Genomic DNA, 24,656 nt, shown 5'->3' on the forward strand with positions numbered 1-24,656 from the left:
TAATTAACCTTTAATATATTGTTGTCCTGGGAACCGCTGGGGCCTCTAAACACCACACACACACGCGCGCGCACACACACACACTAGCCCACACTCACACAGTGTGTTTGAGAAACACAAGTCTCTCACGTCCAGGCTCCAGGCATTCCCCACAGCTCCCTGTCAGGTGCACAGTAGCCTCTCCCACAGCCTCTCTCTTTCACATTTGACTTTTCCCTTCAGAGAGGAGTTCTTGAGCTACCTCAGAACAGCCTGTCACAAGGATGTCACTTCTGCTGTGTATCGAATCACCTGTGAAACTTTATAAACATTGCAATGCCCAGGTTACACCCCAAAAGGTGAACCTTCAGCAACTGTCCAGCTAATGGGCTGCCTATTCAAATCAAGATCCCTCCATGTGAAAATAGAAATGCTTCTGCTGCTCTCCTGTGCACAGGGGAAGTCTCCAGATCCTGTTAAACTGCAGATTCAGATCAGCAGGGGTGCAGTGGGTCAGAGACTCTGCATCTGCAAGGACTCAGGAGAGGCTGACCTTACTGGCCTGTTGGGTACATGTGCAATAGCAAGGCTGATGGGGTCACATGTATCCCTGAGAGAGTGACCCTCTCAAGCCAGCACTGGCCTCTGCTGTGTCTTGGTCTTTGGTCTCAGGTCCACATAGAGAGCCCCCAGTACTCACAAAAATGGGGATTGTCTCTGTTTCTGACACAGAAGGGGTCAAGCTGAGTGATCATTGCACAGAGGCCCTTCTTCTATCTCAAGTTGTCACCAGACCATTTTTGCTTCCAGGGACAAAGGCTCAAAACCAGAAGTCTCAGTAGGACCTGCAGTTTTGGGTGTGAAGGAGGAGGTGACCTGCATGTCCCAGGAATAAAGGACTGTGGTGAACGTCAGGTGCCTCTGGGCTTCCTGGTCCTTGAGGAACAGTTTCAAGTAGACCATCTCTCTTCATCTCTGTCAGGCTCCCTGGCTGTTGGGACATTCCCTAATTACTTCGTGGGAGGCTCTCTTTTGGTCACCAAGACTTTCCCATGGGTAGTACGAGTCATGGGGTAGAGAGCTGCACAGAGATCCCCTGAGAGAGGAGGTGCCCCCAGTCTCTGTCAAACTATAAATATTTAAACCTGTGGAGCAATTTAATGAGTTTATTTGAACCAAATTGACCTCATATGCCTGGGAGCAAGGTCTCAAGTCCTCCAACGAAAGGCAGTTTTGCAGCTTATTTTCTACATTATAATCAAAGTAGAATGTGAAATAAGTGGCATAAAATTCATTTGGATGTGTGAGAAAATATAGCATGGAAATATCTAGAATAGGGAAAATAAGTCAAAATAGAGAAACACATTTTTACATTGGTGTATATAGGATAATTGCATGTACAGGACACAGAGAAGGTATGCAGGGGACCAGATAATGTAAAGGTTCTGTGGTCTCATACACTTGTCCCAGATTCTCTGCCTTCATGTGGTCCGACAAAGAACATCCCTGTGAGGTTTCAGTTATGTTATCGAAGTTGGAGAAAATGGACCAGGGCTCTAAGGTAAGGACTGACCTCTGCTATGGAAACCATAGGCCTGGGACGTGACAACCTGCAGTCACCTGCCCAGTTAGAAATTTCTGATCAGAATATCCTGTGAGGCTTGGCAGGCCTGCCATGTGGCCCGCTGAGCTTGTCAGGTGACTGCACAGCCCCTCTTTTATAACAGTCTCTAAAGAACCAGGTGGGGCACAGCAGGCAGGAGGGAGCGCCCGAGAAAGGCCTGTTGAAGCCGAAGAGGAAAATCAGGCTCCTTCTCTATCTTCTCAGCCAAAGCCACGGCCACCGGACTCCTTCCTGTGTGTCTCACTGTTGCCCCCTGGGGGTCAGGAGTAGACCTGCAGCCAATGTCAGCAGCTGCACAGGGATGCTGACCAGTCAGTGCAAGGTAAGATCAGCGAAAAGGCCACATCGTCCCGGGTACTATGCGTCCAGTGTCAGGAGAACTGTCCCACCAGGGGGATGTGCTGTTTCAGACACAGCTCTCTGCTTTCAAGGGTTCAAAGGAAGGGCCTGCTGAAGGTTCTCCAGAGGCTTTACGCAGAGGGTGCTCTTCTGTATGCTTGTCCCAAAAATGCCCTGAGTGTCTTCCATCGCTGCATTGGGGTGTTGCATGTAAGTCATTTATTGTCCCTGTCTGCCCACAGGGCCCAGGGGCTGGAGCAGCTCCACGTGACAAATCAACCAGAGGCAGAAACGTTCCTGTAAGACCCTCAGTGGCTCCGAGATGGAAGCAACCACAGGTTCTGGTTCTCCTGTCCCATCCTGCACAGGGAGAGTCCCTTGTTTCCCAGGACACCATGAACTGGGAGGTGTCTTCAGAAACAATAGGCGGGTGTCCCACCAACCAGAAACTCTGGGAATAGAAAGTCGTCGCTGATTCTTATAAGGTCAGGGTGAGTGTGCTCCTTCCTCCTATAGTAGTAAGTCTCAAGATTTATTTTTCTTCATTTGAAAATTTCTTTTTAATTATTATTTTCCCAACTGTTTCAGTATTCAAATACATTTTAACCTTCCAGGAAAAAAAATATGTGGATGCCATGAGTTTAAAAAAAGACTCCCTCTCAGATAAATTGAGGCTGATTAGACTATTAAAAACATATGTTGCATCATAACATTTTATACTTGGAATGGGACAGGTTATGATTTAAACACAGTCAGTTGATTAGATATTGTACCATTTGTACTGAAGCTTTAATCTTAAATGGGTGTTGTCAAGTACGGATCAAGTAGTCCAGTAACTACAAGGGCCTTAGTAATTTACTTTATTATAATTTTAATTTCTTTTTAACTATTAGCAAAGAGAACGGGAAACACCCTGATAGTCCTCCGAGTAACCATATGGTGGTTGTTGTTACTGTGTGACCCTCCACCAGCTTGTCAGGGCTCTGAGGACTGAGATTTTGTTTCTTTTTCACTCTAGGGATTAGAGGAGTGTCAAGGAGATGGTGAGCACAGGGTTGCTCTTCTTTGATAAATGTGTAAAGAGTTTGCAAATATGATAATGGTTAAAGGGATAAAATGTGGAGCATTATGACCTCACATAACTAGAATTCTGACCTAGATGAAGGACCAGATAAAACTTTATAAAGAAAACTATCTAACAGAAAATGAGTTCAGGCAAGCATGGAGCTCATGAGGGTGCAGGAATGAGAGGTCCAGGCAGAGGACTCAGCATGTGCAAAGGCCAGGAGGCAGGGGAGTTGAGGGAAGTAAGTGAATTTTACTGACTCATTCTGGTGATGAAGTGAGCTGACACACACCTGAGGCACCCAGTGCACAGCCAGTGCTAATCAATGACCAGTGTTGTCACTGTTTCTCTCCTGTGGGGGCCCACTGAGGACGTGCCCTCTTGAAAACAATACTCTCTCCCCCTGACCAACAAGCAATTCATGGCATTAAGCATCGATTACAGCCTGACTGATGTGTAAGTGACAGACAATAAACCACATATATGTCAAAGGTACAATCTGATGAGTGTTGCCATATGTACCTATTACATGAGTGGCCATTTCACCCAAAAGTCTCTCACCTACCTCTGTAAACCCTTCCTCTGCTCCCCCAACCCCCAAAGTTTTCATGCTATTACTCATTTTATTTCTTTCTTGATAGATAAATGCACATTTTGTGAAATTTTATATAAGTAAAATCAGTAGTATGTTCTCTTTTTAATCTGTCTTCTTTAATTCAGCATAATTATTTTATGAGGTAAGATTTGTGTAGTAAAAATAATCATTTAAAGTGCACAGTTCAGTGGCAATTAGTGTGGTCACATTGTTGTACACCCACCATATCTACGTAGTACTAAAATATTTAATAACTTATAGAATACTGTACCCATCAGAAGAATGTTCTCCATTACGCCATACCCTAACTTTTGGAAAAGACCAATTTTAATTCTGCCTTCTCCTCCTTGTTTTGTGCCACATACACCCTGTCTCATGACCCCTGTCAGCTTGTACATCTGCTGCTCCCACTTGTCCCAACATCAGGAAACTAACCTGAGTCCTCAAAATGTTATCCTTTCTCCCAACCCTGTGTCTCACCCTCATGTCCATCCTAGTCTGGGAGAAAGGCTCCCCCACCTCACCACACGAGCTCCAGTGGCTCTTCCCTCAGTACGCAAGTCAGACCCTCACTAACATTATCAACTTCATTCTGAGCCTCCAAAATAAACCCTCCTGCCTGGGACCTGTATTTCTCCCTTGAAACCATACAATGCCTAACACCCTAACACCTCCCAGGCTTTACAATTTCTCATCCTGACCATGAGCAGACCCCATTTCTCCATGACTTTGCTCTGAGTTCACCTCTGCTTGTACACAATCCACCTGTGGCCAGGTCCCCAAGGTTCTCAGTCAAATATACCAGAGACCCAGAGAGCAGCAAAGTGAAGGAACCAGAGAAGAGATTTAATTCCCATTCCTCAATTCTGGTTGCAGGCTCTCTAAGGACAGGCATGTGGAATTTGTAAAAACAACAAAGAGAACACTAAATGAGGACAGTGACGTCTGCCCTGAGCTGCAGGTCAGAGAGGCCTTGAAACAGGCTCCTTCAGTGCAGGCCTGCGGGTGGCTGACGTAACGGACCTGCATGTTTCCTAGAGGAGTTGAGTTTTATGATTCAATATCTTTTGCAATCTCTATGATCTTGTTCCTTGAAGGTGCAGTGTCATGGATGTGGGATGAGAACATTGTGGATGGTTAGGCGGCTGCGGAAATGTGCCCTTTCATACTGGCATGACTTCGTGGACCTATGCCAAGGATGCTTTGAGACAGCCCGGGGCCCAGGAGGGTCTGGGAAGTCAGGTCATCTCCTGCTGTGGACATCAAGTCAGAAGAGATACAAGGCAATTGCAAACCTTCTTTTTAAAAAATTAATAAGATAAGGAAAAAAATAGAACATTTAAATTATATTAAGGATTGACACTGAGTAAGATGACCTGAAGGTTATGTTAAAGTAAAACATGCATAAAACAAGTTTAAAAATAAAAGTAAGACTGTATTAAAGACCATGCAATATGGCAATGAAACAGAACTCAACACCCCTGATTCAAAGGTTGGAGAGATTTTAACAACAGAAATAACCATGGGCATTTGTGTTTGCTAATTGACAGAAGTAAGGCAAAACATTTCATAGAATCCTGATAGGAAGTCCTTGTATATTGTGGTTGTAAAGGTTCCTACACAAGGTAGGCTTCTGCCCTTCCTCAGAGACTGGGACACGGGAACACCAGGAAGATTAAAATAGAAAATAACAAACCCTGTTATCTGAGACAGGTAGTCTTTGGTTCCTAACACTGGCAAGACACTTTCAAAAGGGCTCGTGTGTGTTTCAAAAGACCAGATTAAAAATCAGCGATTACCAAATTGCAGTTACATTCTTAATGGCCTGGTCTAAAAAATAGATGTCTGAGGTCCATCGTCATAAAGAACCAGTCTAAAGGTTCCTGACTCTGAAAGAACATTAAGGCCTCTAGGTCATAACAAAACTGCTTTCTTCACAGCGGAGGGAACCACAGCTAAATCTCTTACAGCCACAACCCAGTTTGCATCTCCATCCGTTCCTGCAATTTAGAAAGAGCTGTCAGTTCTGAGCAATGTAGGCACAGGTGGAAAACAGCTGAGAGTCCTTGAACAGAGCCAGGAGTTTATAACTCTCTGCGGTCACCTTTAATTTATGTTTTGCTCAATCCTCATATCAATCCAACAGGAGTGTTCTTGATCCCACAACATAGCTACTATAATTGGCTTTGTCCTGATTTGTTATGGAAGTGAAGAGAAATTGACATTCACCACATAGAGTGCTCTGATGTAGGTTTTCCTTTAAAACCTAAGATGGGAGTTAAACACCTTTTGAAGTTAGGAAGCTTCCTTCTCATACTTCCCCAGCATTCTCCCAAGTTTTGGGTTGTGCCCTCTTCTCAAATAAATAGTAAAATAACCATCAGCAGGTTAAACTTATCTTAAAAAAGAGTGAGGTTATTTCTAATTCTTTGGGCAGCAGTCTGAACTAGGATATTCGAACCAAAGCCTTGCTTGTATAACCAATGATTCCAATTATATTCTATTCATAAAAGCAACAAATTCATGCAAACTTATGCAAACAAGCCTATGGCTATGGAAATAAGAATATTCAAGAAGACTTTAAAATTTATGGAAAGAAATCAAAGAGAGAGAAAGAGATCAGTGTTATTACTCACATCGGTGTGTTTCAGTTGATTCTCATCTACAACAGTGTCCAGGTGCCTTTCACCTGAACCCTGGAAAAATAATACAACTTAAATTTATGCAAGGTCATCACATGTTCCCACTGGTCATCACATGACCTCTCCACCTACTCTGGGGGACGTGGTGTCTCCTGCAGTGTAAAGATGGTACATCTGAGACCAACCGACTATGGGATCTGCTGTAAAATGTAAGCTGAAGTCAACAAGAAAGACATTGTCAGATTCTATTATTGAGTGTTTATTGACTCAATGCAAATGTTCCAACAATTTTCCACTTCATATTAAATGTATTTAAAAAGTGCAAATAACTCATTCAGAGGTTAATAACAGGTGAGGAAAGAAGGGTCACTCATATTTTACACCCAGTGTGAGGGGCTCACTTTCACAGGAACTATGGGGTAGGTGACATCACACGGAGAATCCCCCCATCCTCCATCCTGACAGGGTCTATGGAGAAGGTTCTGTAGCCACAGGACAGCTTCATCCTCTTAAAGAGCCACAGGCCCTTGCTGCTGTAAAACCACCGAGGGGAGAGCACACGTGTGTAGCAGCAGAACCACAGCGTCCTCATGCCCTGTGACTGTGGTGCTGCTGCCTAGGGAAGCTGGGCACTGTCACAGCTCTGTGGAGAGACAGAGACTGTGACAGATAGAGAGTGGGCTTGGACTCTGGGCCCACCGTGCGCCTTCCCACATCTCAGCCACTCACACAGGCCACAGATAAGTTTGTACAGGTCACCTAAGGATGGTCCTCACTTCTGCCAACAAATGATTGCCTTTGTTGAGGTGACAATGTGTAAAGAGAGGGCTAGACCTCCTCTCTGACCCCAGATTACCCCAGAGTGAGCCTGAAATGCTCCCACGGGCATCTCTGTACTATCAGCAGAGAGAATCCTTTCCCAGCCCTTTAACCTCATCATCATGTGAAATTTTCCTTTCATGACTTTTCAATCATCTTTCCTTTTTTAAAGTATATTTTATTGATTATGTTGTTACAGTAGTTCCAATTTTTCCCCCTTTGCTCCCCTCTGCCCGGTACTCCCCTTCCCTCCAACAATCCCACCCCCCTTAGTTCATGTCCATGGGTCATGCATATAAGTTCTTTGGCTTCACACTTTCCTATATTATTTTAACTTCCCCCGGTCTATTTTGTACCAAGCAATTATGCTTCTTAATCTCTACACCATATTCCCATTTCTCCTCCTCCCCGCTCTCCCCCACCCCTCCCTCAGTTGACAACCCTCCAAATGATCCCCATACCTATGATTCTGTTCCTGTTCTAGTTTGCTTAGTTGGATTTTGTTTTTATTTTTTAGATTCAGTAGTTGATAGTTGTGAGTTGGTTGTCATTTTAGTGTTTATAGTTTTGATCTTCTTTTTCCTAAGTAAGTCCCATTGACATTTCATATAATAATGGCTTGGTGATGATGAAATCCTTTATTTTCACCTTGTCTGGGAAGCACTTCATCTGCCCTTCCATTCCAAATGACAGTTTTGCTACATAGAGTATTCCTGGTTGCAGGTTGGCTTTCATCACATTGAATACTGCTTGCCAGTCCCTTCCTGCCTGCAAAGTGTCCTCTGAGAAATCAGCTGATAGTGCTATAGGCACCCCACTGTAGGCAACTCTCCGCCTCTCTCTTTCTGCCCCCTGGACTCTCTCTTTATCTTTCACCTTTGGCATCTCAGTCATGATGAATCCTGGTGTGGTTCCCTCTGAGTCCAGCTCACCCGGGATGCTCTGTGCTTCCCAGAGCTGTATGTCCATCTCCTTTGCACAATTTGGGATGTTCTCCTTATTTTTTTCAATTCTAGCTTCCTCGTTCTGCACTGGTTGACTGTATTTTCTTCCTTATGTTCCAAATCATTGATTTGAAGCCCAGTTTCCTTCCCTTCACCACTGGTTTTGTGTGGATTTTCCTTCGTTCCACTTAGCATAGTCTTCACTTCTTCTCTTATGCATTTGGTATACTCAAGCATATCTGTCAAGCCTGTGAGCATCTTTATCACCAGTGTTTTGAATTCTGCATATGTTAGGTTGTCTATCTCTTCATCTGTTAGGTTGGCTATCTCCTTGTCATTTAGTTCTCCCACTGGAACCTTGATCCATTTCCCCTTTTGGGCCATACTTCTCTGTCTTCTCATTCGGACAGGCTCCTGTGTTTTTTTGCCTCTGCCTCCCAGGTAGAGCTGTCGCTCCTGTTACGTTGTAAGGGGTGGATCCTTAGGGATTCTTTAGTGGAGGGTGACCTGTTTCACCATGTTGTGGCGCTGTGTGTGGGGGAGGGGTCTGAGAGGGAACAATGCCACCTGCCCAGCACTCGCCCCTTTTCCAGGCACTTCTCCCACTTCCGAACTGGACTGGTGCCTCACTAGCTGCTACCCTGGCCATCGTTGTCAGAATGGGTGGGTCTGCGGACGTTCTATGACTTTTGGGGCCCTTTAAACAAGCGGATTCTGCTGAGAAACTGGCAGTTTTTGCCTCCACCTCAACCCCCACTGGTTTGCACAGTCAGAAGCAATGAGGCTTGGTTTTCCCTGGTGCTGAGACAGTGAGCTTCGAGGTCTGGTGAGGAGCTGGAAACGCTCCCCAGATGTCCCTTCTGACTTTTTAAAATGTGTGACTGTGCTTTCTGCTGGCCTGCCGCTTCCGCTGCTGCTGCCACCACCACACCGCATCCTCTCTGCCCATCCTACTTGTCTGGATGAGTATTTCTTTATATCTTTTTTTGCTGGACTTCCATGCAGTTTTGATTTTTTGGAACTTCTGGTTGTTTCTAGTTTTGAGGTAGTTGTATTCCTTCTTAGTTGTGGAGGGAGATGCAGTGTTTCCATCTATGCCTCCATCTTGGCCAGAAGTCCTCACGAACAAATCTTAATCAGTGTGTAAGACCCAGAGAGGTCACTCTTTTTTTTTTCCATCACCAACATACACACACACTTACACACAAACATCATCTTGGAAGTCTGATGTTTTTCAAGAAAGAGGCCTGCATTCATTTGACAGAGACTTTTTCTGTTTTGGTTCCTGGGAGTGACCCCGTTTGCCAAAAAATAGTTTGACCCTGTTAGGAGGTGCAATTTTTAAAGTGACCACCAGAGGGAAGCACCAATAAACAATGACTAGGAGGAGCTGTGAAGGGATTGGAGTGTGAAACATTATCTACCCGATTTGTGTCATTACAAGTGTCTAATGATCAGAACGACTTCACCCTCACCTCTACAGCTCACAGAAGGAAGGTTCTTCATCTCTGATGTTATTCAGAGATTCAAATTTAAATAAATCTCTGTAGTTGGCTCAAATGTGAATAGCATTCGACACCATAAAGTCTACAGTAAATGATGTTCCTAGGAGACATACTAGAAAAAAAGATGGGCAGCTTGCCTAAAGGCAGACTATTAAACCTACCACCAGCTCTTCTTAGTGACTGCACAGATTGCGGGCCCATGAACCCAACCCTCCCCAGCAGGACCAGTGATTGTGTTCATCCTCCAAGACAATTTCACACCAAACTCGGGCCATAAAAGCTGTACTAGTGTCATCCTTAATGGTTTTAACTACAAGCTTTCTTACTAAAAATGAACAAAAGGGCAAGTTTTGAAAATGCTTTTGTAAGACACATGTGCCTTGGTGGGTGGAAGTGGATGCCTGCTCATGTTGATGCTCTAAGACAATGACATCAGCAATGACAGTGACACCAGAATAAAGATCAGCTCTAGCGAGGGAAGTTCAAGTAAAGCACGAGCTGTGGGGACATCCACACCTGTGACCACTCAGGGATCTGCCACATCTGTGAGCCTTTTATGGCTACAGTAGTCTGGGCCATGCCCAATCTACCCTACAGAGTAAAGGACATGATACTGTGTTTACCCCAGCATCTAATCAATGTTAGAAGAATAAAATGTGCTCTGTGAATCCTCTGGTGGGACCTAATAAGAGAATTAAATTAGAATTCTAGGCTTTGGGGCAAGGCAATGCCTTCTACAGCAATAGCTCCTGACAAGCTTCTAATCCTCAGGAGAGAGAGAGGCTGTGAATGTGGGCGGTAATGTGACCAAGTAGCCAGAACACCTCATCATGACCAGGGCTCCATTATAACACACGGTCAGGTGTGGAGATCAGCATCCATCACAGATGGAAGACATACATCCTAGGTTAGACAAGGACAGGTGACCCCAACCCTTGTCACCTACTATTAAGCACTGTGATCTGTCACATAGCTGTCACCATGGAATCACAGAAAGTTCACTGTGACTAGTCAACAAAGAAGTAAAAGTCTCCATTCTGAGTTCATCCCAGCCACCAAATCCCCCTCCCAACTACTTACACCATCAGCCATTTTCTTTCCTCTCCCCTGGTACATAGTCAGGCTTACTTACTGACACACCAACTCCCTGGCAGATGGCTAACTTCTTAGCTCAGCTGAAGCAGGTCTCATGGTATGGGAGTGAGTTGTAGCTGGTCACAGCTTCCCTACGGAGGCGGGGGCTGATGTGACAGGGACGTGCATGGTTACTAGAGTTTCTGAGTTTCATCACAGAATAGTTGTCAAATCCCTGTGAACCTGCTCTGTGACGGTGACTGAGGTGCAGTAGCAGGAGAGCACTGTTGATGGTGAGGCCGCTGCAGAGGGGCAGCGTCACAGCTGCACTTGCTACCAGACTCAGGACCAAGGCCACCTCCAGGCAACCTGGTCCCCAGAAAGATCTGGGCAGTCAGGTCATCTCTGTTCATGGATAAAATTTCCCAAGAAGGGTAGGAAAATGGAAACATTTATCTGGAAAATTTCAGACAGATTTTTTTTTAAATGGTCAATTTGAAAATGTGGTAAGGATGGACACAGTGAGCAAGTTGACAGGGTCAGCTACCTACAAGCAGGTGATGGCTGAATAAAACATGCATCACACACATTTAAAGCAGCCAAAAAGCCTTTATGAATGACCACACATTTGTGCAGTGAGCCAGAACACAAAACCCCTGAACAGAAGGCTGTGGGGATTTTAAGAATAGAAGAAAGAATCAAAGGCATCTCTGTTTGCTAATTAGCTTTACAGAAAAGTAAAACTTTTCATAAATCTTCACAGGAGGTCTTTCTATCTCATTGTATTAAAGGTCCTCACCCAAGTTAGGCTTCTACCCTCCCACAGAGACTGAGACACAGAGACAACAGAAGGGTTAAGTTTTAAGGGATGGGCACAGGCCCTTGTGACAGATATTCTCTGAATCATATCACTGGCAAGAATATTTTATGGGGACTCACTTGCATTTCAAATGGGCAAAACAAGAATCTGCAATTACAAACTGCAATTACATTTCTGAACAAAATGCTCTAAAACCATGGAGGTCGGAGGCCTGCAGTCAGGAGGAAGCTGTCTACAGGTTAGTGACTCTGAGGGAACATTAAGGCCTCTGACTCATAACGAAACAGTTTTCTCCACAGTGGAAGGAAACACAACTACATCTCTTTCAGCCAAGACCCAGGTTGCATCTACATCTATTCCTGCCATTTATAAAGAGGTGCAAAATGACTGAGACTCCCTGAACACAGCCAGGATCTGATCTCCCAGAAGGCTGTGCTTCTGGAGTTTTCCATTCAGACATTATATTTTCCTCTATAGTCACCTTCTCTTTCAGTAAATGTAATCCTTAAGGGAGAGGTGTATTCTTGATCTTAAACATGGCTGGTATCACCTGATTCAGCCTGATTAGTTACCTAAGTGCAGAGGAACTGACTATCACCACATAGTTTGTTCTGGTTAAAGTTTTTCTATAAAACATAAGATGGAAATTTTAACAGTCAATTGAGGTTAGGAAGCCTCACCATCACACTTCACCTGCAGTCTCTTTAGATCTGGGTGATGTCCTCTTCTTCAAGAGATACAAAAAACCCATAGGTCAAAGTTAGCCTCATAAAATGTGAGGTCATTTCTAGTTTGACCTCACTCTGAACTAGGACATTTGAGCTAAAACCTTTGTTTCATTACCAAAGTTTCCAATTGTATCCTATTAACAAAAAGAATAGAAATCTTCTGAAAATATGAAAATAATTTTATTGAAATATAGATAAAATAAGAGACTAGAAATCTTCTGAAATGCATCAATGAGAATAACAAAGATCAGTGTTGCTACTTACAAGGGTGTCCTCTTCTTCATTTCCATAGTCTGCAACGTGTCCAGGTGCCCTCCACATTTTTACCTGCTGAAGGGACAGAGCTCAGATTCTGTGAGCTCATCACCTGTTCTCACTGGTTATTGACCAACCACTGCTCGTCCTCCGAGGGACACAATGTCACCTCCACTGTGAACATAGTACAAATAAGGGCAAACTGAGGTGGGGGTTGGTCTGAAATGAGAACTTAAATCAACAGTAATGACAATGTCAGCTCACATTTTGAGTGTTTGTTGACTTAATTCAAATATTTTAAGAACTATTCACTTTCAGAACAAATCAATTATAATAATGCAAAAAATTTATTTAGAGTTTAACAACATAGAGGAGGAAAGAAGGGTCAGTCAAATTTCACATGCAGCTCCACGGGCCAACTATCAACCGAACTGATAGGGTTGGAGGCTTCACACCAGTATATCCCAGCATCTTCCCTCTTGACGGAGTTTATGGTAAGGCTTCTCTGGTCCTCGGACAGCTTCATTCTCTCCTTGAGCTGTAGATTCCAGCCATTGAAGAACCACTGGATGGAAACTGCATTTGTGTCGCAGGTCAAGACCACAGCATCTTTATTCTCTGTGACGGTGGTGTTGCTGACTAGGAGGTTGGCAAATACCACAGGCTCTGTGGAGAAACAGAGGATACGACTGATTGAGAACAGTCTTGAGACACGGAGCCATGCTGCTTCCTCAGACATCTCAGCCCCTCACAGTCCACAGAGAGCTCTGTATAGGTCACGAGTATGTTCCTGACATTTGCAGAAGACAGTTGTCTAAGTTTAGGTGACAATATGTAAGGAGATAGCTGCATCTTTTCTGTGACTCCATATAACCCCAGAGTTATTCCATACCAGTTCCCTCAGACATCTCTGTAGTAGCAGCACACAAAACCTCTTCACAGCTCATATGTCCTATAACCTTATTGTCATGTAGAGTTTTTCTCTCATGAGCTTTCATTGATTTTTTCCTAGGACTTTTTTTTACTTCACAAAACATTATGTCCCACTCCTTATGTAAACTTTTATTTATGTTGGGGAAGGCAGGCTTGCCACATTTGTCCATCTTTGGGGCCAAGGCAAGGTTATAGTAAGTGAAAAAGCATTTACATTTTGTTAGATAATTATTAGGCAGTAAAGATGGCCCAATCCAGTCTTCACAACTATAGACATGGAGGATCTCCATCTAAAAGAATTCTCAGTCTGAACAAGACTTTGTTTCCTGGCCTACTGATTCAGATCATGGTGAAATAATCTAGAGTGAAGTAGCTATGTTTTTAACAAAAGACATTGACTATAGAAATAGAAGAAAACTATTTGCTACAATAAAGGCCATACACAAAAGCCCAGAGATAACACAATATTCCATGGAGAAACACCAAAATATTTACTAATATCATGAACAAGTAAAGGATGCTGTTTTTCCACGTATTAAACAGTACAGGAAGTTTTGACCACAACATTTATGCAAGAAGATAAAATAAGTTGTATCCAAATTGGTAAAAGAGAAAAAACTCTCTTTTTGAAAAGGAAAAAGTATAAAATTTTTATATATAGAAAACCCTAAAGCTACTGACACACAAATAAAACTAATAAAGTTTCAGGAGATAAAAACCAACATTTGGCATCACTTTCTTTTTTACAACAATAAGGAAGAATTTCAAAATTAAATTAAGAAAAAAGTTTCATTTACAATAGCATCAAAAGACTAGAATGAACAGGAATAAACTTAATTAATAAGGTGAAGAACACATACATTGAAAACTACCAAACATTTTTGAATGAAAGTAAAATAGACACCAGTCACTGAAAAAATATACATGTTCACTTATTGGTAGAGCCCACACTAACTGCATATTTGATACAATCACTATCAAAACCCAAAGGTCTTTCTTGCAGTGATAGAAAAATCTATCCTAGATTTCATAAGGAATTTCATTGAACCCCAAATTTTTAAAATGGTCTTTAAAAAAGAATGTAATTAGAGGTCTCACATTTGCTAATGTCAAAGCTTACTGCAGAGCAAAAGTAACCTGAATGTGTGATACTGGCATAAAATCTTCTATTTATCAAAAGACACAATCATATTTTCAGTGAAGAGACCAAACTCTTCAAGGGAGAAAAGACAGTGTTTTCTACAGATGATTTTGAAAAGCAATATCCAAATGCAAACAAATAACATGGATCATTGTCTCATACTCTACTCAGAAATTAAGTCAAAATAGACCAAATTCTAATGAATAGACTTAAAACTATAAAATGCTTAGAAAAAGTATAGGAAGAAGCAGTATGATTTTGGATTTGGCAATGACTTCATGAATACAACACTAAGCATACAGGCAAAAAAACTGACAATCTGGATTTTGTCAAAATGAAATATTTCTGTTCATCAAAAAACACAACAGTTTAAAGATTACCTATGAGGTGAGAAATTATTTTGCAATATGTGAAAAATAAAAGGTGTTTAACATCTATATTATACAAAAAAAACTTCTACAACTCAACAACAAGATCAAATAATCAAATAAAATGGACAAACCACCTGAAATAGACATTTCTCCAAAGAATGTATATAAATGGACAATAGGCACAGAAAAAGATGCTCAACACCATGACTATTTTAAGAAAATGAAGATCAAACCTCTCAAGATAAAATTTGTTGCTTGCATTGTTGGGTTTGGTTAACTTTTCTCTGTAGGTAAGAGAAAAAAATCACCCTGTGTGGTACCCTTGATTTCTCCAAAAGCTTCTTCTCCCAGAGTTGGCACCTCTGACTTCTCAGTCAACTTGAGTCTTTGAAATAACAAGGCAGGTCTGTATATTACAAGAAAATGCATGAGAATCTGAGAGCCTCCAACTATATGTCTGGGCAAAAATACAGACTTTCTCAGGTGTCATGTAAGTATCAGGGTTTGATCATGAAAAGACATAAGCCTGGGAGTCAGAGACACCCCTGCACTTCTGGTTCTTCCACCTGACCATCTGACTGCTTGGTTGACCAGAATCCTTTCCTTCCAGCTGCAGACTTCTACCACCCAGCTGTAGTGTGTTTTTATGAGACACCATCCTATAGACTGCGGTTTGAGCAGAAATAACACACAAAGACCAGAATCAAGCCAGTGGTAACTTGGCCACTCAGGATTCGGGTCCACGGGGTTGGTCAGGTCTTCCTAAGTGAGTGTTGTCAGGTAGATTTGCTCTGAGAAAGCACCCAGGGACCACTGTAGAATTAGGCAATGGGTTTATTGAGGGAAAAGGGGGAAGGGAGTTGAAGGGGAGAGGAATCTCCTGGGCAGACTCAAGGGCCTGTAGGAGGAAGGGGAAGGGGGAAAAGAAAAGGGGAAAGGGGAGTGGAGGCTCCAGGTCTGCCTTGTGGATCCATAAGAATTGCCTCCTTGGACTTCTGCAAGCACCTTTTTATATACTTGTCAAACACACATTTTGGTGAGGGTGAGTTTGCTTATCAACATATTCAGTAGGTCATTTACATATTTTTGCTTTCCCCCCCCACCAGGTTAACATATCAGGCTAGGTCTATTAACATTTCCTCTGGGAACCGGCTAGGACCAGGTTGATTTGCATATGGTTGATATTCATATGTCAAAAGTCCAGGTGTGCATTCTGGCTGCCTCCATGTTGTGACAAGTGTGACTTGAATGAGCTAATGAGCCAGTAAATAAAAGAGCAAAGTCCAAGAAATGATTTAGGAAAGAGTAAAAAGGACAGCTGGAAGCTGACTATGGCAGCAGGATCATGTGCTCTGCCCTTGATCATTAAAGCCATTCTCTCTCCCCTGAGGGCAGGTGAGGACGTGTGGGAATGCAAAATGGTGACTTATAGCAAGTGGGGAGCATGGACTTGCTGAAGTTCTGGAGCTTGTGGGCGATTTGTGTTAGGTAGCCATGAGATAGAAATTTGGAGAGAAACTTCTATATGTGAAACTTATTATTAATACTCCAGGGCCTAAGACCATTTGAAAGAAGGACTATTTTATTAGAGGAAAGAAGAGGATCTGAGATGTGGGTCGTAGTTCTTGGAGGCACAGAGAGCCTGTCCACTGTGGCCAGATTCCAAGGACTCTGCATCCAGGTTCTAGGCTCTGAAGAGATGTTGGATCATTTGTTCATTCATTCATTCAATCGCCATATATTTCTTCCTATCCATCAAAATGAAATGAGTGTTTTTTTACATATTGTTCCCTGAGCTAGTTTCAGGGGTAGAGTAGAGTGTGAGAAGGCAAAATCCTCTCCTTTATGTCTGGTGGTAGTGACTTAACTACAACAGGAAACATATAAGTGATTCCAAGTCCAGAGCAAGGAGGTTTGGATTGGCAACCCGAGAAAGAGCCCTGTGTGTTCTATGCCCTGACTCTGATTGTTACTGCAGGTGATTTGACTCTAGAGTAAAAATAGATTGTTTCTCCATTTTTTTTATTCCATCACCAAAATGAATTTCTATGAGCTGAGGACACTTAAGAAAAAAGGATCTGAACCAATTCATTGGTTTTGGAATCCAAAGACTCATTATATGGCCCCTGAAGTAGAAAAATTAAATATATGGCTGCAGACAGACCTCAAGTGACTGTGATGAGCGGCTCATGGTCTGTGTGACTGCTTTAGTGATTGTGTCTCCCTGTGCCTCAGTTTATTCTCAGTGAAGGAGGATGAATATTTATCTGGCAAGTTGTCAGTGTATTAATCATAAATATGCAGAGTATCTGACCTAAATCTTAGGATAGGGGAACTGCTCAAATAATAAACATCTATTATTGATCAACTCCCAGAGACAATTACCTCAGCTGATCCCTGGTGAACAAGGCGCTGCCAAGAGCATCTTTTCTCCTCTGTTTCCCCTGAAAATGCTGACCTTCCTCTGGACTCTCTTTCCTAAGTCCCCCAGAAGAATTGACTAGTGATACAGAATCCTTGTCCACTTGTGCTCCCTACCCACAATGTCAGGTGAAGGACCAGGTTCCATTCCTATTCAAATGTGACTCTTGGGGCTGAGTCCTGGCTGATGACCAGCTTAGGAGACTTGTGACCTGGGCACCCTGGAAACTGTTGCTCCCTCTCAGTTCTTTTGAGTAAGCCAAACTCAACCTGACACACGTTCACCAGGGTCTCCAGAATCGAGAGCTCTGGAACAGGGGTCTAAAGAGTGGCTGACTGTGCTGAGCTGCTCTGTGAGAACTTCAGAGGGCTCCTCAGCCCAGTTTATGATCCTGCAGGGTCATTCTCAGGGTCATTGTCATGGGAAGGGCTCCAAGGGGCTGAACTGAAACTGCTCTCTCTCTGTTGAGTTACTCTCATCAGACTGGTTCTCTGTCTGCAGTGAATGTCTGCAGGGCTGGAATCTGGGACTGGAACTGAGATCTTAGGAAGTTTGTCTTTACTGTGTGTGTCCTGCATTAAATGCCCAAACCCAACCTGGGATGTGAGGCAGAGTCCAGGGCTGTCAGTCCTGTGTGTGAAGTAGAGTTCCCCCTACCTGACACCCAGAGGTCAAAGAGAAATCACTCACCATACACATGGAGGCGTCCGAATCCTATTTCTTTTATTCCACTTTGCAGGTAGACTACTACTGTGTAATATCCTGTGTCCTTCAAGGTGACCTTTTTTATCAGCAAGGATCCGTCATTGTTTATTGTTTCTCGACCACTAAATTCTGGGCCTCTTCCAATTACTCTTGGGTCCACTGCGATAGCTACAATATAACGATTTCGGGTCGCGCCTTCTCCCTTGTACCAAACGAAGCCTCTAACATCAGGAGGCTTATTGCGCACACGTAGAAGCACGTCACTCCCTTCAGCAGCGCTGGTAGACACGATAGCGAGTTGGGCAGTGGTGGGCAGGCTCCAGGAGGCTAAAAGTGAAACTAGGAAAAAAGAAGGAAAGTGATCGATATTTGGATCTATGTATTGGGATTACAAATGAAGCTCTAAATCCTGAGTCTCTTCAACTCTCAGCCTTGGTCTGCACGTGAGTGCATATGCACACGGGTGTCTCCGATTGTCAAGGTCAGTGGCATGGCCGCCGTTACTTCAGCTTCTCTAAACCTGTTATTTTTTTGTTTCAAACGTTCTTCTCTCTCTGCTTGGCTCACCCCTTCACTGCCCTCAGACCTTTGCTGACACTCAGGGGTGTCCTTGGGACACACTTCCTTTTACTAACTTTTATAAAGACCTTTCTGTGCTCTGCTGCTTTCCTGGCACTTGTGGTACCCAACATCACATCTAGAGCTTTTCTTGCCTCTCTCCTCATCATAGAACATGAGCTCAATGAGGGCAGGGGCTTGTCTGATCTTTTTGTACTCCCAGATCCTGCAACAGGCTGCAAGTACCTGTGAATAAATGAATGAGTGTTCCCAGGGTGCTTCATTCTCTGCAGTATTTGCTCATTCTTAAGGTTGTTGGTAAGAACAATGTTTAGCATTCTTGATTTAAAAAATTTTGGTGTTGTCTGACATAAATTGTTATTATCACCATTAGTTTTTAAAATTCAATACTCAGTGATGAAGAACTTAGAAAATGAGCAGCCATTGAGATTTTCCTGTTCCTCACCATGTCCCAATCATGAGATTTGTCTGCTGCTGACCTCCTCCTTCATCCTAATCTTCTTTTCTGTCCTGTCCCCTCAGGTGCTCAAAAAGCCCCCTGTCCCCTCTGAGTTCTGTGTTCCCCAAGAGATTTCAACAACTTTTGGTCTCCCATCCTCCATTCCACCCCCAGGAATTGCCCCCTTTTTACCGATCAGCAGCAGCCCATGCCAGAGAACAAATTCTCTGCAAGTAGGGGCTGAGGGGGATCCCATGGTGTCCGCTGACTGCTCTGTCCCTTCCTCTGTGAGAAGAGCTTGAGGTCCAGTAAGGTTTATGGACACTTCTGTTCACATTGGTTGGATCCTCTGTCCCTTCTCCCTGTGTGTTAAGTGTGTTAAGCCTTTTTTGGGGGCAAGATCACTTCCCTGGTCATATGATCCAGGGGCGGGGCCTGTTCCCAGGACTCTCCCTCTCCCTTTCCTTATTTCTGCCACAGCTGTCCTTTCATTCTTGTTTACCATTGGTCTACATTTCTGTTCTATGAAAACTGCTAAAGACTCTGAACACATACATGCACACACTCTCCACCTGCATTACAAACGTCAGGTGCCCAATAATCTCCCCCACAACCCTTGTTTTTTACATTTGACATTTTCCTTCAGGTGAGAGAGTTCTGGAAATATCTCAGGAAAACTTGTCACAGGGATTTTATCACTCCCACTGTGCATCAGATTAGCTGTGAAACTGTAAAGATAGTGATGCTTGGGTTACATTTCTAAAATGCTTTTTCAGAAGCTGTCTCTCTAACATGGATGCCCATCAATAATGAGACCCACGATTCGAATTTGGCAAAGCCCCTCCCTGTCCCTGTGCACAGGGAGCACTCTAGATCCTGTAAAATGGCAGATTCTGACTTGGCAGGTGTGCAGTGGATAAGAGACTCTGCATCTAACAGTTCTCAAAACAGGATGGTCTTACTAGCCTGCAATAGCAAGGTTGATGGGGGCACATGTATTCCTGAGAGGATGACCCACCCACCAGGACTGGCCTCTGCCGTGTCTTGGTCTTGGGTCTGTCAGAACCACACGCAGAGTCCCAGGTGTCCTCAAACCTGGATAATATTTCTGTATGTGACACAGAAACCCAGCTGAGAGCCACATCTTCCTCATGTTTTCAAGTGCTCTGAGAAGATTTTATTCCCTCCCAACAGAAAGGTCACAGATATGATCCTGGAAGAAGAAGGGATCAAACTGAGTGATAATTGAAGAGGAGATCCTTCTCCTGTCTCAGGTTGTCACTAAACTGTCTTCCAGGGACACAGACTGAAAACTGGAAGTCTCAGTAGGACCTGCAGTTTTGGGTATGAAGGGGGATGTGTGCTGTGTGTCCCATGAAGAAAGGACTGAAGTGAAAGTCAGGTGTCTGTGGGCTTCCTGGTCCTTGAGGAACAGTTTCAGGGTGAGCATCCCTCTCCATGTCTGTTTCTGAGGTCTGTCCTTGGGCTTCATGACTGTTGGGACAACCTCTGATTTATTCCTCAAAGGCTTACCTGTGGTTACTCTGCCTAGACCATTGGTAATGCCAGGCATGGGGTAGAGAGCTGCAGAGAAAACCCTGAGAGAGGAGGTTCCCCTAGGCTCTGTCAAGTAAGAAAAGTCCAAACCTGTGGAGCATTTTATGTGAGTGTATTTATCTGAAAAAAACTGACCTCATCTGACTGGGAGCAAGGTCTCAAATCCTGTGAATACAGGCATTTTGCAGCTTATTTTATACATTATAATCAAAGTAGAAGGTGAAATAAATGGCATAAAATTCATTCAGACGTGTGAGTAAACATAGCAGAGAAATACCTAGAATAGAAAAAAAGGCAAAATGGAGAAACATATTTTTACATTGGTAGGTACAGGATAATTACATTTACAGGCCACAGAGATGGTATGCACAGGACCAGATAAGGTAAAGGTTCTGTGGTCTCATACACTTGTCCCAGATTCCGCGTCTTCAAATGGTCCAATAAAAAACATCCCTCTGATGTGTCAATATTATGCTATCCAAGATGAAAAGAAAAAACAAAAAATGAACCAGGGCCCACTTAAGGTAGCGACCAACCTTCACTAAGGAAAATTTAGGCCTGGGATGTGACCACCTGCATTCTCCTGCCCAGTTAGAAATTTCTGATCAGAGTATCCTGTGAGGCTTCTCAGGCCTGCCGTGTGGCCTGCTGAGCTTGTCTTGTGATTGCACAGCCTCTTTTAGTTAACAGTCTCTAGAAGTAGCAGGTGGGACAGAGCAGAAAGGAAGGAGGACCTGATAAAGGTCTGCTGAAGAAGGGGATGAAAACCAAGCTCCTTCTCCATCTTCTCAGCTAAAGCCTGGACCATCAGTCTATTTCCTGTGTGTCTCACTGTTGCCCCCTGGGGGTCAGGAGTAGACCTGCAGCCAATGTCAGCAGCTGCTCAGGGATGCTGACCAGTCAGTGCAAGGTAAGATCAGCGAAAAGGCCACATCGTCCCGAGTACTATGCGTCCACTGTCAGGAGAACTGTCCCACCAGGGGGATGTGCTGTTTCAGACACAGCTCTCTGCTTTCAAGGGTTCAAAGGAAGGGCCTGGTAGACGTTCTCCTGAGGCTTTTGGGAGAAAGTGCTATTCTGGAGGGTTGGTCCCCAAAATGCCCTGTATATCTTCCATCAGTGCAATGGGGTGTTGCATATAAGTTATTATTTGCCCATGTCTTCACACAAGGCCCAGGAGCTAGATCAGCTCCACGTGAAGAATTAACCAGGGGGCCTGTGGGTTCTCCCATTAGGGGAAGAGAGGTTCTCGTAGAACCCTCAGTTGTTCTGAGATGGAAGTAACCACAGATTCTGGGTTCCCTTGTCCCCTTGTGAACAGAAAATGTCCCTTGTTGCCCAGGTCACCATGAACTAGAAACATGTCTTCAGAAACAACAGGCAGGTGTCCCACCAACCAGAAACTCTGGGAATGAAAAATAATCCCTGATTCTTATAAGGTCAGGGTGAGTGTGCTCCTTCCCCCCCTATGGTAGTAACTCTACCAGGGTTTGAGGATCCAGTTTGTGTCTGGTCAAGTATCACTGAGAAGAGAAAAAACACAGACGGGGGCTGATGAAACATAACTCACAGGTGGGGCTGTGGAAGGCTGTGGTTTGGGGGGTAATAAAGGGTGATCCAACCCCTCACTATTAGGAGGTTCCTTTCTTCTTTCCTGACTGTATGAGAAGTAAACACCTGACCCTGGCCTGTCCCCAAGCATGCGGTGGCCTCTGCTCATGCTGACACCAATGCCTTTGCGTCCATAAGAAACATAATTTGACCGCAAGTGTCACACAGAGTGACAAGATTCCACTGTGTGGTTTCCTTATCGATTTAATGAGTGTGTACGGGGCATCTGCAATGTGTCAGACTCTTGGCTGGTCTCTGGAAACTGCAAAGAGAATGAGACATGTGTGGGCCTCTGCTTATTGAGTTCACCTTGTAACAGAGACAGGCTCTCAGATGAACCACGGCTCTAGGGAGTTAGTTATAATCCAGTGAAGGGCCGTGGAGGAAACTTCTGGTGTGTCCACACCATGTACATTGTCTCTGTGGTCTGAGGATCACCGAGAGCACTTCTGAGAAAGTGACCTCTTGGCTGAGACCTCAAGGGTGAGTGGCCATTTTCTGCTTGAAGAACAGGGGGTGTTAAAAAAACAAACAAAAGCAGCCTGCAGAGGACTGCGCTTTGGTGGGCTGGCCTTTGGCTGGATGGAGGAGCAGACGGAGTCCAGTGTGGGGAGCCGGAGAGTGAGGAAGACTGCGTGATGATTGGTGCTGGTGAGGCTGGACCCTGCTGAGCTGTGGGTGCTGTGGGCGGGGTAAGTGGTGCCCCAGAAAGGCTCCAGCCTGCAGAGTCATTCTGTCGCCTCCTGGTGGACAAGCAGAAAAATGGGCAAGAAAATGTCAGGTTACAGTTAGTTAGGATTTTTGTTTTATTTTAATTTTGTACTTTCTATTCAACCCATACTTTAGGCAAAACTTTATTTATGTATATTTAATTTTAAATATAGTTTTGAATTTTAGTTAAATATAATAAGCTTAACATATTGAAAGTATAGAATTTATGAAGTTGTTCAAGATGCATGCACCAGAGAAATTGTTACAATGAAAATAAGCATGTCTCTTACTGTTAAAGTTTTTTTAGGACCCTTTGTAATCTCTTTACTCTTCACCTCATTTTTCTGGTGTAAAGGAATCTCTCATCAGCTTTTTTTTTTCATTTGCAATTTCTGGAATTTTTAAATCTTTTATCATAAAGTATGTAATTTTAGGCCGAGGTCTGATTCTTGACTCAACATGGTTATTTTGACATGTTATTTCTTTTTATTTTCTAGTTATATCTCATTACAGAGATGCATTGACTTTTTTAATCCATTCAGCCTATAGTGAACATTTGTGTTATTTCCCATTTTGAGCTACTACAGGTAAACCTGCCATGAACATTTGTGCAGAAAAAGCATTATCACAAAGAATTAGTACTTGTAAAACAACTGAATAGCTAGAGAAATGGAAACAGGGGAGTTGTCACTGTAAGTCTTGTCTCAACTTCTCATTGCCACAGCCCCCACCCAGAGGTAGAGAAACATCTTCGTCACATAGAGCTGTGTCTGCCACAGCCCACCCATCAGTCAACACAGTAGCAGAAATAATGGCCCCACCTCACTTCCAGCTTCTAAATTATGAACAAGTACACCTCAGAAACTGCATTTCATTCACATTGGATTCTCAATGACTAGGAGTTGGGGAGAGTGAGTGTTTAACATTTCAAGCCCTGTGATATAAGAGGAAACCTAAAAAAGTAAAACATAGGTGCTAAGTGCCCATACACAATATATGGCACGTCTGAGTCCACTTGCAGGCGGTGTGGCTCTAGGTGAGTGATCCCACCTCCAGAAGCATCAGTTCCCTCATGTGACATCATAAAAATATATTTGATCTTCTTTCTTGGAATTTAGAAAAGAGCAGATTAAACTTTTAGAATTTTCTAAGTGATGAGGATGATAAGAGTGTCTTTGTTGTGATGAGGCAACTCCTGGCAGGCCTCTGGGTAGCTGCAGAGTGAGGGCAGGTCACCAGGAAGAGCAGGTTTTGATCAGAAGCTCTAAATGTTCAGTTGTGAACATAAAAAATGCTTAAACCTGAATAAAGTTTTTACGACTACTTGAGCCAAACATGACGATAATTGCCAGGAAGCAAAGTCTCAACGGATTGAGAAAGTGTTCAGAAGAGTGGCAATTTTGCACCTAATTTTATACAGTACAGTCAAAGCTGGAGGCCTAAGGGGTCACATAATATTCACTGGCAATAGATTAGGGAGGTGGGAGAAAGTAAAGTATAGAAATCTCTGAGATTAGGTAAAAAGTAAAACAAATAGACACATATAATTGTTACATTGGTTGGTACAGGAGAGTTAGCAGTTAATGATTAACACAATAACAATAGTAATGAAAAGTTATGTGGTCTCTGTTCTGGTGCAATGAAGGGTCTGGGAAAACAATATTACCCTGACACTTTAAAGGTATGCTATGGTAGAGGCATAAAGACAATAAACATTCACAGTTAAGGTAAAGATTGACCTTTGTCAGGAAGATACTGGCCTAGGACATGACTACCCACCATGAGGTCCAGGCAGCA

General features: G+C 43.4%; 1 protein-coding gene across 1 annotated transcript; it reads right to left on the minus strand.

Annotated features, from left to right (window-relative positions):
- Window positions 1–12,775: 12,775 nt before the first annotated feature.
- Window positions 12,776–19,236, minus strand: LOC149995099 (cell adhesion molecule CEACAM21-like). Its single transcript, XM_090260758.1, has 3 exons — window positions 19,173–19,236; window positions 17,948–18,301; window positions 12,776–13,056 (listed from the first exon to the last, which is right to left on the minus strand). Exons 1-3 carry the CDS (start codon window positions 19,234–19,236, stop codon window positions 12,776–12,778), a joined length of 699 nt encoding a protein of 232 aa, XP_090116884.1.
- Between the last annotated feature and the right edge of the window lie 5,420 nt (window positions 19,237–24,656).

Source organism: Furipterus horrens, unplaced genomic scaffold (assembly GCF_987537825.1).
Source record: "Furipterus horrens unplaced genomic scaffold, mFurHor1.1.pri manual_scaffold_13, whole genome shotgun sequence".
In the NCBI taxonomy this organism is placed as follows: domain Eukaryota; kingdom Metazoa; phylum Chordata; class Mammalia; order Chiroptera; family Furipteridae; genus Furipterus; species Furipterus horrens.

Excerpts from the sequence above, each read along its gene's own strand:
- LOC149995099 (XM_090260758.1), bottom strand. The coding sequence starts at position 19,236 with ATGGGATCCCCCTCAGCCCCTACTTGCAGAGAATTTGTTCTCTGGCAT. Across the intron at positions 18,302-19,172 it reads GCATGGGCTGCTGCTGATCG|TTTCACTTTTAGCCTCCTGG; the intron begins GTAAAAAGGGGG and ends CTTTTTTCCTAG. Across the intron at positions 13,057-17,947 it reads CGGACGCCTCCATGTGTATG|AGCCTGTGGTATTTGCCAAC; the intron begins GTGAGTGATTTC and ends GTTTCTCCACAG.